This window comes from Coturnix japonica, chromosome 15, assembly GCF_054131305.1.
Source record: "Coturnix japonica strain WE chromosome 15, WE-NBRP24, whole genome shotgun sequence".
Classification (NCBI taxonomy): Eukaryota; Metazoa; Chordata; class Aves; order Galliformes; family Phasianidae; genus Coturnix; species Coturnix japonica.
In genome coordinates, this window is record NC_140677.1 from 14,111,228 (window position 1) to 14,126,977 (window position 15,750).

The 15,750-nt window shown below is 39.9% G+C and overlaps 2 protein-coding genes across 6 annotated transcripts in view; one reads left to right on the forward strand and one right to left on the reverse strand.

Moving 5' to 3' along the window:
- Positions 1-15,750, reverse strand: part of LOC107319677 (haloacid dehalogenase-like hydrolase domain-containing 5) — a 67,049-nt gene that overhangs the window by 11,996 nt on the left and 39,303 nt on the right. The window lies entirely within an intron of this gene.
- EFCC1 (EF-hand and coiled-coil domain containing 1) overlaps positions 1-15,750 on the forward strand; it is a 32,049-nt gene that overhangs the window by 8,147 nt on the left and 8,152 nt on the right. For all 5 annotated transcript variants that reach the window (XM_015874722.3, XM_015874725.3, XM_015874723.3 and 2 more), the window contains exon 3: positions 14,785-14,927. In XM_015874722.3, coding sequence (XP_015730208.2) covers positions 14,785-14,927 — 143 coding nt within the window. The remainder of the gene's footprint in view (positions 1-14,784; positions 14,928-15,750) is intronic.

Genomic DNA, 15,750 nt, shown 5'->3' on the forward strand with positions numbered 1-15,750 from the left:
TCCAAGGCTTCTCTGCAGCTCTGAGGAGGAGCCATTTGTGGAATGGGCTGGAGCTGTCACACAGCAGCCCCCACTGTACAGCCCTTCCTAGCAACTGGGATGTTAAAAGTGGACCGCCAGCCTTGCTGTAGTCAACAGCAACAAAAAGGCAGCCTGAGCCAAAGGAATTAACTTCGTTCTTTTGTCATCTGCAGTATCTGACACACACAGCTGCCTGTTAAAGCCATTCTCTGCACTTCTGTGCATCATGTGAATCATTCTAACCCCTCCTGCCCCACAAAGATTACTGTTTGCAAAGGAGCATGCAGGTGGCATTACTGCAGCTCCCACCAGCCCTGCAGGACAGCCCTGCTCTGCCCTTCCTCTGCTGGCTGCCCAGACAAGCACCCTGGGCTTTTACAATTCCTCACCCAGAAGAAGAGATGCCTTCTACTGCCAAAACTTTCCAGGTGCTGCTGTGTATCATGCAATTGGGATGATGCCAGCAAAAGGCAAAGATCAATTTCATACACTAAGGCAACTCCTTAACTAAAACAAACTGCTCTCTGATGTTCACCTTCCACATCATTTTGTAAAAATGCACTCCCTGCTGGAGGCTGTGCTCACTGCTTGGAACAGTCACCTCCTCACTGTTACTGCAAGAACAAATATTCAAGAGAAACACACACAGATTATAAATAGTTCTCAACTGCATTGCTATTGGATGGACTGCTGCCTGACCCCTCCTGTACCAAACATGGGTGATGTGCCACAGGGCTTCCTTGGTGCCCAGATAGGCAGTGATAGGACTTCACCATGTGCACTGCTGGTGTGCTCAACTTACAGACCTCAGAACTGCATTAAGCTTGATATGATTGGGCTTGCAGTACTGATGCATCAGATCCCTCTGCATACAGATACAGGCAAAGAAAACTGAAGCTTGCATCACAGTTATTCTGGGAATGGAGCTGTCAGTTTGACAAGATGGGGATTTAAGCATCCTTCTTGCTGAGAACCAACTAACATTAGTTTATGAGAGCTGTGTAAAAAGAACCAATACGTGTTACCAAGCAGAATGCATCAATGAGCTGGTAGCATGAAGCCTCCTACCACAATGTGTTATAGCTCATTAGAAACCCCCTGATCCAGCTACAAGGATCCCCCGTTAGCCTCTACCTTGCTTCTTACACAAACCTGGCATGTTCTAACCACTTTTATGAAAAGAACATCTGCAGATAGGGAAGTCTACCTAAGCATTTCAGTTTTCCCTGTCTCACTAACACAGCTCTGTGTGACTGGGTCACACTGCGTTTCTCATGGCTCATACTCTCACATAGTCAGACCTGCTGGATTCACTGGAGGCATTCCTCTGCTTATAGGACAAACAAGACCATAACCAAGAGATAAATCTGTTACAGACTGAAAGTCTTCCAAATCTCCCTGAAAGATACTTTAAGGAGCCAGCCATAGTTCAAAAAGTTGCTTTGTCTTCAGGTTCCATTTCTTCAGTTAAGTAAGACAAAGTAATACTATATCTTAAAGTAAATGTTCGTGTTCAGTTTGGGTCCTTTAAGTCTGCCTCCCTGGACATCAAAGTCCGACAAAAATGTGAAGTGAAAATACCAGGGTCTAGATGCTGGGAGGACCAGACTGCTGACAGTACTGTAGTCAGGCACTCAAAATTATGTGTAGCATCAAATACTTAGTGACTCCACCTGGCCCTTCCAGAGGCCAGGCTAAAGCAAACACACTGGCCTTATTTCAAGTGGTTTTAGTGCTTGTCAGTTCTGCTGTTAATTCACATAAAGTACTTAGAAAAATCAAACAGTGCTGATAATCTACTCTCAGGAACAAGCAAAGAGCTCTGCGTTTCTTTTAGCATTTTACTCCACTGGAGGTACAAAAGGAAAGGAAAATGTAATTTTTTTTTCTCTTCCCTACATAAAACTTGAAAATTTCTTCATTAAAATGAGAGAAGGAATTCTATTAATGTAATTAGAAGCAATTATTTATTCCTTGCTCCTCATCTCTCTTTCAGGATATATAAGATAGTTTTTGTAAACAGATACTGATCACCCAAGTTTTCAAACAAGTTTAACTAACTCATTCTGCCAAACTCCTCTCAGAACATGGAAGGTTAATAGCCTGCAGGGGAGGAGGCATCATCTTGAGCACATCCCAAAAATGACAATGATCTGACGAGATATGAAGTCACCCTAAAATAGTTCAAGAGAGATTTGCACATACAAGTTAAAAATTATATATATATATATTTTAATTTATGTGCCAGGAAAAATCACAGAGTTCTGAAAACTGGAAATGCTGGAGGAAAAAGCAAACTTCTCTGACTTGTAAGAAGCAGCTTGCGGTGATGCAAGACCATCATTTAGAAGTACTGCAAATATTTGCTGGAGTGCCCTGGTCTGTTTGTCCATCTTCTCACTGCAGTCATAATTTCTGTTGGACCATCAGTTATGTTTACTCTGCTACTCTCTTTCCTTTGTTTGGGAAAAATTGTTCCTGTTTTTTTCAGCTTTATCATCATCTTGTCTGCATGCCATGCAGTGTGATTAAAGTCTAGACTGATATTGCCTTTCTAGTGCCTGGCTGCAGGTCTTTTCCCTCCACCTTTGTGGAGAAAAGTTCTCTCAAGGGTGGGTGCCTGAGTTTCAAGTTCTAATTGCATCACATTACACATCATCCATTTCAAGAAAAGAGGTGCCAAGTATTAAGAATTGGATTATGTTGGAAAACTCTCAAACCTTTCAGTAGATGCACAGAATAAAATCAGGCCCTGTGCTACATTTCTTTTCATAGTATAATGTTCCATTGTAGGTTCATAGTGTCACATTAATCATAACACTGAAAAATCTGGTACACACAGCACATCTGCTCTGCTTTTATTCTCTGTACTTGACCCCATCGCATGTCCTTGGCATCAGTCCATGTGACGTAAAAGCATCTCATTCTGCATATGGTGAGGTCAGCCAAGTTGAGAGCACAACTTGGTCAGGTTTAAGTGGAGCTCTGAATGTGATCGTTCACACTCCTGGAGCTTCTGTGCATAATCAGAACTATGATTAGCAGAAAATCACACAAGGCTGAAAAATGAGCAATCCAAGCTAGTGCTCATGAAAAGCACAAAACAGCAGGTTATGTGTGTCAGCAAATATCCAAGATGGGATGTCCAGCAGTACGCACACAGCTGGAGGTACACCTATATTTTGTGATGCATCAAGGTGTTGACACCCACTGCGTCTCCTCCAGAGCTGAGCACAACAAAGTGGCATCAGCACAGCATTCTCAGCACCTCAAAGCTGCACGGCACAGACACACCAACACCAGCTCTCCACAATTAGTTCATGTGATTGTACCCTGTACAACATAGTCTCTACCCTAAAAAGCCCAATTCCAACAGGTACTCTGTACTGAAGAGCAAAGAGAAAACAAGGGAGGTGTTTGTAGTGATTTGACTTGGTGACAGATCTGGCAAAACATAGTAACTGGACCAACTGGACCTCTCCAACAATGACTGTTTCCACTGAGCTCAGATCTAGTACTGCCAGAGCCCTGACTGTGATCAGCCTTTGCAACAGGGAAGGTCCTCTGGCTGTGAAATATTACCACCGAGGTAATATTCCTGGGTGAACGCACCACTTTTGAACCAAAGACCTTTCAGGGTAGCCAGAGGGCTGATATCTGTCAGAATGGTTATGATTAATCTCCCTACAGCAGAATTATATACTTGCTTTATTCTGGGGCTGCAAGTCTTACATTTGCCACTTTGTCCCCTGTTGAAACAAAGAAGCTCCATTGTGGTGCCCTTCCTATCATTTGTGTGCTATGTACTCCTGCCTCCCTTTCATTACATCTCAGCTTGAATCTGATTTTTTATTTTTTGCTCACTATCATTTTTAGTTTCCAAGTGGTTACAAATGCATTTTTAAAGTAAAAAATAAAGTTCATAAACTTAAAGCTTTTTAGATGAATATTACACAGTATATTAATTATTCGAAGGGCAAACATATGAGGCTTGGATTAGAAATGCCATTTTAAGTTTTATGTTCTGCAACAGAAATCATGGTTGTCAGCTACCCATTATGTCAAGTACTTTCTTTGGTCACTCATATAACACAAGAGAAAATATTCTTGCCTGGTTCGAACCACACTGAGAAGATACAAAAAGCCATGGGCTTTGGTGCTCCACCTACTCAAGTCTAATTCTATTAATTTGCATTTACCTGTGATTATATACAGGATACACACAGAAAATAGCTCCCGAACAAAGCAGCGACTGTATAAGCAGAGCCCACGAAAGACACACGGATCCCTCCAGTTTATCTAGTCAGTCCCTGGAAGGCAGAGCTCAACTGGCAATTTTTCCTTCATGTGGCTCTATAAAGAAAAGGCCACGGTGAGCAGGAGCAGGGGAAGAAAAAGCACTTTTGCTCATTATCGTGAAAAAGGAGCTGTCAAAGTGTCACCTTCTTTCATCCTTCCTGCTTTGCCAGCCTTTTCTTGACCCAGGGAATGGAAGCTTAAATCAAACAGTCAGAATGAATGATGAAACTGCACGGTTTGTACTAAACAAAAAAGGAGGCTGCGGAGGGTGGTAAAAAAGGGGGCCCCATGCAAAGGAGATAGACAACACTCAGCTGTTTGTTTCCTCAGTTTCATTTTTACAGAGGCTGGTGTTTGAACAGCCCTGGTGGGAAGATGAACCCCCTTTCACTTTCTGTCTATAAGCACAGTCTGTATGGTTCCCGCATGCATAAAATACACTGTGAGGCTTAGATGCTTATTTTGTGGTCAGAGGGAACAGGATTAGTGGGATCTCAAATGGTCAAAATAGAATTTTAGTAACAAAAAATGGCTGATGTTACCCAAGTTCTGCATTGCAAGGAGGATGAAGTAACAGTTCACAAGAGGCAAGACGAACATGAACTGGGAGAGCTGCTGAAACACAGAAAGATATCTACATACTGAATTGCTTCTAAAATTTGCTTCTTGAATTACCTTACAATTCAGGATGCAGAAAGCCTAAAAAGTTAAGATTATAACGAGCACAGACATAGAGTGCTGTTGCTCACAGTATTTAATGCTTCTAACATCACCTTTAGCATGGAAAAGATGAACTGCAAATTTACTGATGCCCTTTAATTCTTTGTGCAACTAAACAAGAGCTGTTTTCAAGGATATATTTGAAGTACTGTTGCTACAAAGTATGACCGATACCTGGAGATTACCAGAATTTAAAACAAATAACCTATTACTCCAGTAAGAAGAATTTCCAAGTTGTAGTAATAAACACGGGCTATATTTTCAGAAAAATCTCCAACCCCTCTATTTTACTGCATTAACTTTCCCCTACTAACAACCTACCATGGGACGCCTTGCGCACTCCTCATAAGCAGCTGTTCATGGGACATAATGAATAGGATGTAGGATTAGATAGCTGAAGAGCCTAACCAAAATTGAATATGACAAAACCCAGCAGAAGCCCCTGCCTTCAAGTCATGCTTTCACATCCTAGACCCAGCTTGACGGATGTCTATTGTCCAGACTCAGATTACTTAATTCATTTCCATTCAAATTCAGAAGTTCCCTGCCGAGCTGGAAACGAGCGTGTACTGTTCAATGTAGTTGTCAGTTTTTTGTGTAAAAGACAACCATACCAATATTGCAAAGATCCTTTTGATCCGCTCATGCATAAAGCAAAATTTAATCTGAAAATCAAGGCTTAGAGTTTCTGACATGCTGGCATAGCAAATATTTCCTATGCGAAGCCAAATAGCTGAAAAAGATCAGTTGTATGAGTGTTGGACCAATGATTATAATCATAGTTAATGACGTGGTGGCAAGCAGATATTTTTCAATATACTGTATGTTTATCAGAAATAAAATACTTACATTTACTTGGCTTTCATGCTGTTTGCAGCTGCCTGTCATTGACATGTTGGTATTATTCAAATTATATTCAAATTTTCTCATTTCAGTGTTCATCGCTTATAACACGCGTATGCATGTGGTATTAGTGGTTCCATTTGATAATTTAAAGAACTTAATGATACGTCACATTCACAGTGTGTTTTCAAGTGTCTGTACCTGCCAAAAATGCATGTCTAAATTAGTTTCTCCTGTGCTGCCAGTGAATGTCAGGGAGAAAAAATCGTGCTCCATAGTTCTGAAAGAGGGCTTTTCATCTCTTCTAGTCTAGGTAGTCCTGAGATAAGAAATATACAAAACTGAACTCCAAAGTACTTTGCAATTGGCAACATATGCACAGGAAAAGAAAACGCATGTAACTATGAAATGAACCATACACTAGGTGAGATTGATTTGATAGCACTTTGAGATCTGCATTAGCATTACACACAATATTTTATACATCTTGTAGAAGAAATAAATATGTTGCCTCAGAATGCTCTTACTTGGACTTCAGCATTTATTATACAGGATTAGAAGAGGTCAAGAACACCAGGTATAATTTGAAGAGGTGCTAATTGCCCTGAGTTCCTGCAGCCCACTGATGGCAGGAAGGAGCAGCTGGCTGAGGCAGACATATCAGCTATGGGAGGCCATCCAAACACTTGCAGAAGAAGATGCAGCTGCTAGAGAGTATGATTATTATGCTTATTACTTTAACACATATTTTAAAAAATAAATAAATAAATGAAAATCTTTGGAAGGTTTTTGAAGAGTAGAAAGTGAGTATCTTTCAAGCTGGCATCTCATTAATGTGTTAAGATTTATCAGCTTATGTTTTTTCTGTAATAATGCAGTAACAGGAGAATTCAATAACAGGAAGAGCACTAAACGGGGCAGCACTGTAACTACAGTTCAAAATCCAATTTCCCTAATGGAAACTGTCAAAACCCATCAATTAATTCCACCCTTAGGGATAAAAGAAAGACTATTCTGCTATCACAACTTTGCTGAGATGCAGCCTTTAAAATTCAGTGGGATGACAGAAATAAACAGAGCTTGAAAAGGAGTAAATGTGATTTCTTAAGTCCTCTGTTAGACCTTTGAAGCCTTCCAATCCACTGTACATAAGCACAACCTGGTTTTATTGCACTGCAAGAAGTGGTCTGTCTGCTCAGCAGGAATTACTGTCCTATGCGTTTCTACTGTTGCAAAGTACCTTAAAGTAATAGGCTTTGACCCATGCTTGGCTTATTTTTACTGTGCAAAAAGAGCCAGCATGCAGACAGAAAGGGCACTCTGCACTATTTAACCAACCTCCTTCCCAATAGAGGGGAATAATATAGCCAAAATTAATTATATGGTTCTGGGGAACTGTGAAGCTGTTTAGATACCTCGATAAGCTTTTACATATCACTGAGGATATGTTTTTTACATACCAATTAAAACACAACCGGGTCTTTAATCAACATTATAAGCCATCTCTGCTTCAAGCCACTTCTAAAATTCAATTCAGTCCCTCACAAAATTATTTCTCTTTACAAGCCTTCATGAGAAAATCAACCATCACAAATGTCATGTAATTCTGGGACGTTTTCTGCCATTTGTCAAGACTTTGCTAAACCCTTTGCCAAACAGTAATAATATGCTCTGAAGCAACCTTTGATGCAGCAGGGCCTAAGAACTGAAGTAAGCAGTGGTCTTAAGGGATGCTGGGAGCTTGTATATCTGCCACTGTATCTTTCCCACACTGCTATGAGCCCAAATACCTAGATTTCTGTTATTTTGATGTGAGTACTTAAATAATATTTTTTAAAACAGCTGCCAGAGTTCACACCATACGATATCCATCAGAATAGGCACCTAAAGGTTGCTTGTGTCTGTCATGTGTGATGCAATTTTGAAGCCCTCTGAAATAGGTTTGAGTGTGGTATACCCTTTCTTTCTCTTATTAATGCCGTGCTTGGGTTTTAACTAGAAATCTGGAGATGAGGGGCTTGGCTTTTCACTTTTAAGCAAACACTTTGTCTACAAAATGAACTTTATTTTTTATTTATTTAGTTTTTAATAACCAGCCTAGACCATTCATCGAATCTGGAGCCTATCACTTCTCAAAAAAGCATTAATAGTTGTCCTTACATCTGAAACTAAAGTCATTTCTATTTCCAGTAGGACAGAAGCTTGAAATGAAGCCATATTTATCCTAAATGTTCCAGGTCTGGCCAGGATTAATACAATTCAGTGAGCCCTTTCTAATGCAATCCAGACTTCTGCATGCTCATGGGATGTGGTCATTAATCCCTTAAGGACATAAATGCACAGCTGGCTTTGTTTACTGCTAGTATCTTTATTGTTGTTTTAAATGACCCGCCAGCTATTCGATGTTTAGGTGCTCATGCCCTGTTTCAAGGAATTTATAACCAGGAGTCCAGGCAAAGCAGTTAAATTCCACCCTTAGCTGTTATTGCTGGCCTAATCACTATAGTGCATAAAAATCCACTGTTAGATGATTATTATCATCTCTCTGTTACTGAACAACATGGCACAGCGGACAGTATGGAAACATCATACAGTGACAGACTGTTGCAAATCCCTTCAAGTAATAAGTACAATCAAGAACATTCTAATAACTGTAACTGATGCTTTGGAGTGAAAAGGGGTGTCTAACCTTAATTTCAGGCTAAACAATACACATATTGCATTTGCACTATATTGATTTCTACTATTGATTTAAATATACAAAATGAAAGTAAGATTAAGCTCCAATTTCTCCTCCAATTTCCTCAGATCTATGTAGGCTACTAAGTTCCCTTTGCAGCCAGCAGTTTCCTTATGTGACTACACTTGTTTTTAAGGTTGAGAGCTGCAAACAACCTTTCTCATCCTTTCTCAGTGCTTGCAACAAAAACTGTAATTTCTCCAAGGCAATTGGTGCTTCATGGGACTCCAAGGAGAATGGATCAGGAAGGGGCTCTGATGTGAAATCTATAGAAGATTTTGTTTAGCAGGTTTTTCTGCATGACATTTTACGCTAACCTTACTTCCTTTTCATAACACACCCATGGATCCTAGGATTTGACATTTTATTGTGGAACGCAGAAAGAGTTGAGGGAAAAAATTAAGTCTCAGATGCAAGAGGGATGGATCAGCATTAGGAAGCTTGGGATCTCATCCAAGGCTGAGGCATGAGAGAAATTTTCCAAGAGACTTGTCCAGGGTAAGAAATCAGGAATGGAAAAGATGGCTTAAAAAATCTGGCTGTAGCAGTTTAGATATCAGCCACCTACTATGAGCTAAGTTGAAGGGCTAAAGCTATTTTTATAAATACTTTCTTTAAAAAGTTTCACTATAGTTCTGTGATGTTAAATTTAAACCACTGTTTTTGCAGTAAGATAATACAAGTAGTATCACCTACTGTTCTAAACAACCTCATTTATTTTAAGTCTTCCTCCTAGTGCTCGGTTACAGTTTTCTGCTTCTGAGAACTGCTTCCTGTTTTTCATACAGATTTCCCTCTTTTCCTGTGGAAATCTATTGAGGAAACTTTATGAAAACAATAGGAAGTATCTGCTTCCAAATACATGTAATGCTGTCCAAAAGAGCAGTCTTTGCCCCCTCCAAGGCTCCTGTTGATGTGAGCAGCACTGCGCCCCATGGAGGCAGCTGGGAGCCCATGTAAGCAGACTGCATCTCAGTGATGTAATGGGGCCACTGCATGGCAGGAGGTCCATCTGCCCCCTTCACCACTTGTTAGCTCTCTCACTTGAAAAGAGCTGCAGGGCCACTCTGTGGCCTGTCTGGGCTGTCCACCCATAACCAGCCATTTCTCAGCAAGTTTGGTTCTGTAGCACTGAGTCAAAGATCCTACCTGAATAATGCACCTTAGTGAAACTAAAATGTCATTTAACTCTTTTGTGGTCATGAGGCTACACTTACTAAAAGTTACACACCTTCTCCAAGTACTTTGCTGTTGTAGGAAAAGATATCTTGTATTCTTGACAAGCTTCATTAAAACTGAGGTTCATTAGATAAAGCAGAAGATAAAGCAGAAGTCAGTTGCAGTACTGCTGAGGTAAGCAAAAATCTACCCCTGTGGAGGCCAGATGAGGCTTAGCACACAATGTTAGAAATAAGTTATTACATGAGAGGGAGCAGCTATATATGATTATGTTACATTTCTGTCATCAGCTTTTCTACCTCCTAATTACATTTCTTATTCAGCTATAAGGCCAATAAATGGCTAAACAGAAGCTGCTATAGTCGCTGTCAAAGTCTACCTAATAATAGGCAAACTTTTCAGATCTCTATGAACTGGTAAATAACTTATGAGGAAGGAAACTAATTATTTGGGGATTACTGTAAAGGCACTGTTGCGTTTTGCAAATCACCCACCAGAACGTAAAACTTGAAAACAATGGATGTGCTGCTTTCAGGAAGCTTAAAACTACTTCAAAACAAGCACTGGAATAGTAGGCAAAGAGCTTAAACATAAAGGAGCTTGGAGAATTGAACAGTATCTAATAATTGCATAGCCTTCTTTAAAGATCTGAGGGTGTTTTGCAAACATTAGTGAAACAGAACACACAACATGATGAGGTAATTGTTATTCTCGTTTCCTGATACAGGATCTGAGGAACATAAAAGGTGTAACCTCCCCATGTTCACAACAGAAAGTTGCTGGCACTGACACCTCAGGCTCAGGTCTCAAACAGTCCCTCACTCTTTCACTATGAGCTCCCAGGCTCATCTTTCACAGCAGGAAAGCTCTCCTGGAAGAACAGTCAGGCACTTACGTGACTTTCCTGGGAGAATTTAAGTACCTGACTTAAGGCATTAATGGCTACTGCCTCTCCTGCTAATATCAACGTCCTATCTTCCAAAATACCTAGTACAGACTATTCAGAAATAACTCACACGCAATTTAAAGCACAGTTATGTGAGCAACCTTCCTTTTCTGCCTCTCCAAATTCATTAGGCTATCATTATATCATTATTATCATTAGTGATATGGATTTTTCTAACTTTAATTAAATCTGAATTGCATGCACACAAGCTCTAGAAATCCAGATAATTCTGCTGAATGTCTCATCATAAGGGTGTGGTGACAGATCTTCATTCCAGTGGAGCAACATCTGGAAATCATTTCCTTTCTTTTGCTACAAAACAATTCCTTAATGGGGCAGAAGCATTGAGTGACATAATGCCAAAGTGAAGCATGTTTCTGCTAGATAAATCAGTGACTGTTAAACACAAAATACCCCACATAGAGCGATTTCATACATATTGTATATATGCAGAGCTACCACTAGGCAATATAATCCCTCACTAGATATAGGATTTATAAAAGCACTGTAATACTTCATCTGTTTAGCCTAATTATCTTCCACCTCCCATTAAGCAGTCCAAATGACTAACAAGTTTATTAATAGTAAATTAAAATTTCAAAGACAAGCACGCTTAGGAAAGCATCAAATAGCAATGCTTAGATCTTGACCTGCATTACAGAGCTGAAAGTCATGCATTCTGCAAGTCACAGGAAGAAACCTGGCCATGCCATTTCAGTTTAGCTTTCTTTTTCATATATCTGTAACAGATTTAAGTGTATGGGTGTGTGCATCCATGTGTAAAGGCATCTAATGTGTACATAGATGGTTCTTACTTAATATAATGAAAGCGGCCTTACGTGTTAGTCTGAATATAAATGATTAGTTCATCTCACAGTATAACATAATAGACAAGAAAGGCTACCATCAAAATCTGCTGCCACTTTCAGGTGCTCACTCTGGCTTACATTAATGTTCACAGTACCTAATAATTTAGAGTAAAACACAAATTATAGCTTTTGTGATTCCATGTTTCAAACGCATTTCTCATACCCCACAGGCTCAAACAATTCTTTAGAGTTACTTTATGGTTAGTGAGGAATTATTTAAGTCAGAGACTTGTTTAGCACCAGAAGCAGGTGCAGTTAGAAGTTTCCATAACAATAAGCGGAGTGCCAATTAAAAGCCAATTAGTCATGGATATTACTTTAAGGTCCAGTTCTTTCCAGCTCTCCACTCTTCAATTTCCCTTCTCTGGAGCTGCCCATTATTCTCACCACAAAGAGCCAACATGCATGTGCACTGTGTGCATGTCACCAGGGAAACCTCGTCGCACCCAACACAAACGCTTCCCAGGCACCTCCAGAACTACTTGCCCCTCTGATCTCTGCCCTAAACAAACGTGCTGTTTATTCACATTGCTTCTCATTTATGAAGACCCATTAGATGCTGCATGAATACTAATGAGAAAAGAATTTAATCTTTGCTAAAGAATGAGTGGAGATTCCACTTTTATGCATTTGCCATGACAGTGAATGCAGACTGCTTGGCCTGTTTCATTATGCGTGTTCTTTAGATCTCCCTCGGCTCAAAATTGTCTGGATCCATCTCTTTTGGACAATAAAAAGCCCCAAAGTAAGAAAAAAAATATATATATATATATAATCATGCAATGAGAAATCGGGAGATCATGGTGTTTCCACCACCAAAAACCATCACCGTGCCTCCATAGGTGGCTCCACCACCTCCATTCAGGATGACAATATTGTGTACTCCAGTAGTGTCACGTGTGAAGAAAAATTCTGTTGGTTTATTTGTACCTACTATTAAGCTCAGAAAAACTGAGAAAATCCAGCCACAATTTCCAGTGTCTGGCCACGTGTTCCTTCACACACATAAAAAATCTACTCCATTTAAAATTCCTTGAAATAGTTGCACTTGCTATGCTTAGTTTTAGTAATTTTGGCTGCTTTTTTTATCTAGGGCATAAGAAATTCTAGCATTGCTACATTTCTGCTGAAAAAACTAAGGCATAAGTAACAGAGCCTGAGCCAGATCTAAATCTTGATTCTGAATCACCTGAGTCTGAGGGTCCTTGCTCAAAGTTCACATGTTTTTCTGGCTCCCCAGACGAATATCTCCAGAGAAGAATAATATGGCTGTCTTTCATCATGCACTGAGCAGGAAGACCTAACACACCATCTGTATGGCTCTCTGTCTTTCTTGGCTATTAAAGAGAGCTGATGACAACATCTCGGGAGAATTACTACAGAGATTGTATTTCATCAGCTAATCTTAAGATCCTTTATAAGAACTGCAGAGAGGTGAAAGGTGTTATTTATGTCTATGCTGAAACTGGCCAAAGTGGATGTAATCTATTAGCAAAGTCCCCACCAAAGGCACTGAATTTTATGGGAAGGGTTTTTAAATTGTTTTGTTTTTTCTTTATTTTCAAAAATGAAAAAAAATTCAGAACTTCTCGATGTTCTTTGGACAGCAAGCTAAACTGAATTGAGGTTGCCAGATTTAACCCATTATTACCATCAACAGTTTTCCCATTAAACATTACAGCACTTACCCACTTTAATGTAAAAGATTTTCACAATACTTCAATATTCTGAGTTTTTACAGGTTAAAAATCTCAAACAACTTTGATGCTTCAATTAATAGTGAGATCTCAGTACCTCTATCTGCAGAATTCTCCAAACACATCCAAATGACACTGTAGCTCAGAATTAAAAGAACCACCCACAAATACCAGACAGCCATCAGAAGACTGTCAGCGTTCCCTGTTGAGTATCAGACCTCAACTTATTTTTCTTTAGAAACAAAGGAAATAAGCATAATTCAGAAAAAAATGAAGTGTAACATCCTTGCTAAAGGAAATATTACTGTATTTCAGAGTTACCACAGCACTAAACTCACAGCAAAACCCTGCAGCGATGATAGCAGAAGCCTCCATTTTGAACTCCCAGACTTGCTGTTTGCAGGCTACGTAATGATTTCCCCCCTTCTTCCACTCCCTGAACTAATGAATGCTAAATGACCAGCCAGGCTTCATTCTGGAGGCTGCTATTTCCCTTGACTTTGCAGGAAATCTGATTGTTGCTAAGCTAATACCATAAACTGTAAACAAAACACATCATTAATTTTCATGCAGTCAGCTCTATTGGAGGGAGTGAAAAAGAAGCAATGTTTTCTAACATGGTTGGCCTTGAGTTTCTACCCTATAGATTTCTGAAATACAGGCTTTTTGTTGTGTTAAACTCACGACTATTCACCCCGTGCACATAGACCCACTAACACCATGAGATCCAGTCCTGGTTTGGTTCTTCAGAAAGTATCAGTACATATTCTTATACATAAGATGTACTGAAATGCCTCACAAGTGCAGCATGAAAACCAATTTTGAGTACGCATAAAGCATTTGAACCTGTGAAATACAGCACTGCTGGCTACTACTGCTATCCACGTGGCACCTCATTCCCTGCAGTTTCATTTGAGGGACCCACAAAAAGCCTTTAATAGTAGCATTGAGAAAGATGATACTCATGCAGAGCCACTTTCTATTACTCGTCTGTAGACTGAACTGAGTCTTGGTTCACTGCCGTAGCCTGACATTTATAAGCCAGAATACCAGTCTAAGTGACTAGATGCAAGACTTGCTACCCTAGCTAAAAGTGTGTTCATGTTAAAAATGAAGCACGCACTCTATCACTGTCAGTGGAGAAGGGAGACTTTATGGCCAGAATAGACTGTTTCCATGCATATTTTCCAGATGTCCTTGATGTGAACTAAAAGCTAAAGGCAATATTTAGTTTTTATTACCTAAACATAAGAAAAGTTGAAATGCACCTTCCTCTGATTCCAGCAGAAAAGGACTCAGCGCAGTGCTTGGCAGTTTGATTTCACAGGCACTGAAGGATGATGACCCTACTCCTTTATTTCAAGCTTGAGCAGTGTTTTTCATTCATCATTTGTGTGCCACACAGCGGACATTCATCTTGGTTTCTAGATATTTCCTACAATTCCACCTTACTTTGTCTTTCTTTTCCAGATCAGAAATTGTGAAATTCCAGCTTACTTCCAGAAGCAGCACAGAGCAGAAAGATGCAACAGCCTTATCAGATGGATTCTGCTTCTCTGTTGTGCAGCAAGACCGAACATCTCCCACTGGCAGAGCTGGGATTACTGAAAACGGTACCAAGCCCAGTACTCAACTATTTCCACAGCAGAGAACTAATTAGATATTAATCCACCAAGGCCACAAATACCAATAGAGCTTGAAATCCTAGATTTAGATATATATAATATCACAGCTTTCTACTTCTCCCTCCCAACATAGTTTTGCTTCATGCAAGACTGAACATCCTAAAGATCCTCAGTTTTGTCTAAGACTGGCTTTTGCTAAAAGTGACTTAGACTAGGATTTACTGGTACCATCTCTTTCAAAGAGATGACAGCTTCTGGTGGATCATTGAACTGCCATAATCATTAGAGGCATTTATGACAACACCAAACATCTCCCAGCATCTCTGCACAGTGCCAAGTAGACAGCAGCTGCAAAGTAAATCCAGCCTACCTTCAGTGCTTTTTGACATACCTCAAAGATGACAAAAACAGTTACCTGAGATCAACTACAAGTAATAACACATCTTCACTGCAAGCTAAGAAACCTATTTGTAATGCATAAAATTAGGCCTTGTGTCTGTAATGGAGCTGGCAAGCAGATGCTCATGGAGGCAAAAGAAATAATAACCATAAACATAGCACCGCAGCACGTTCTTCAGACTTATACAATGAACCCGCTTTCACTAATACGTTACTAAATCAGGCACTTTTCCAACTCAACGACAGATTCCACATTTGATACATCACAGATCAAGTTCAGCGAGCTTTTGAGCAAAAGTTTCTCAAACAAATTAGCCAGAAAAGAAAAACAAGGTAGAGCAAAGTTACAAATTACCGCCCAAGCGTCTTAATAAAGTGCTCCGTGATTTTATCGAAGGCGAAGCAGCGCGGC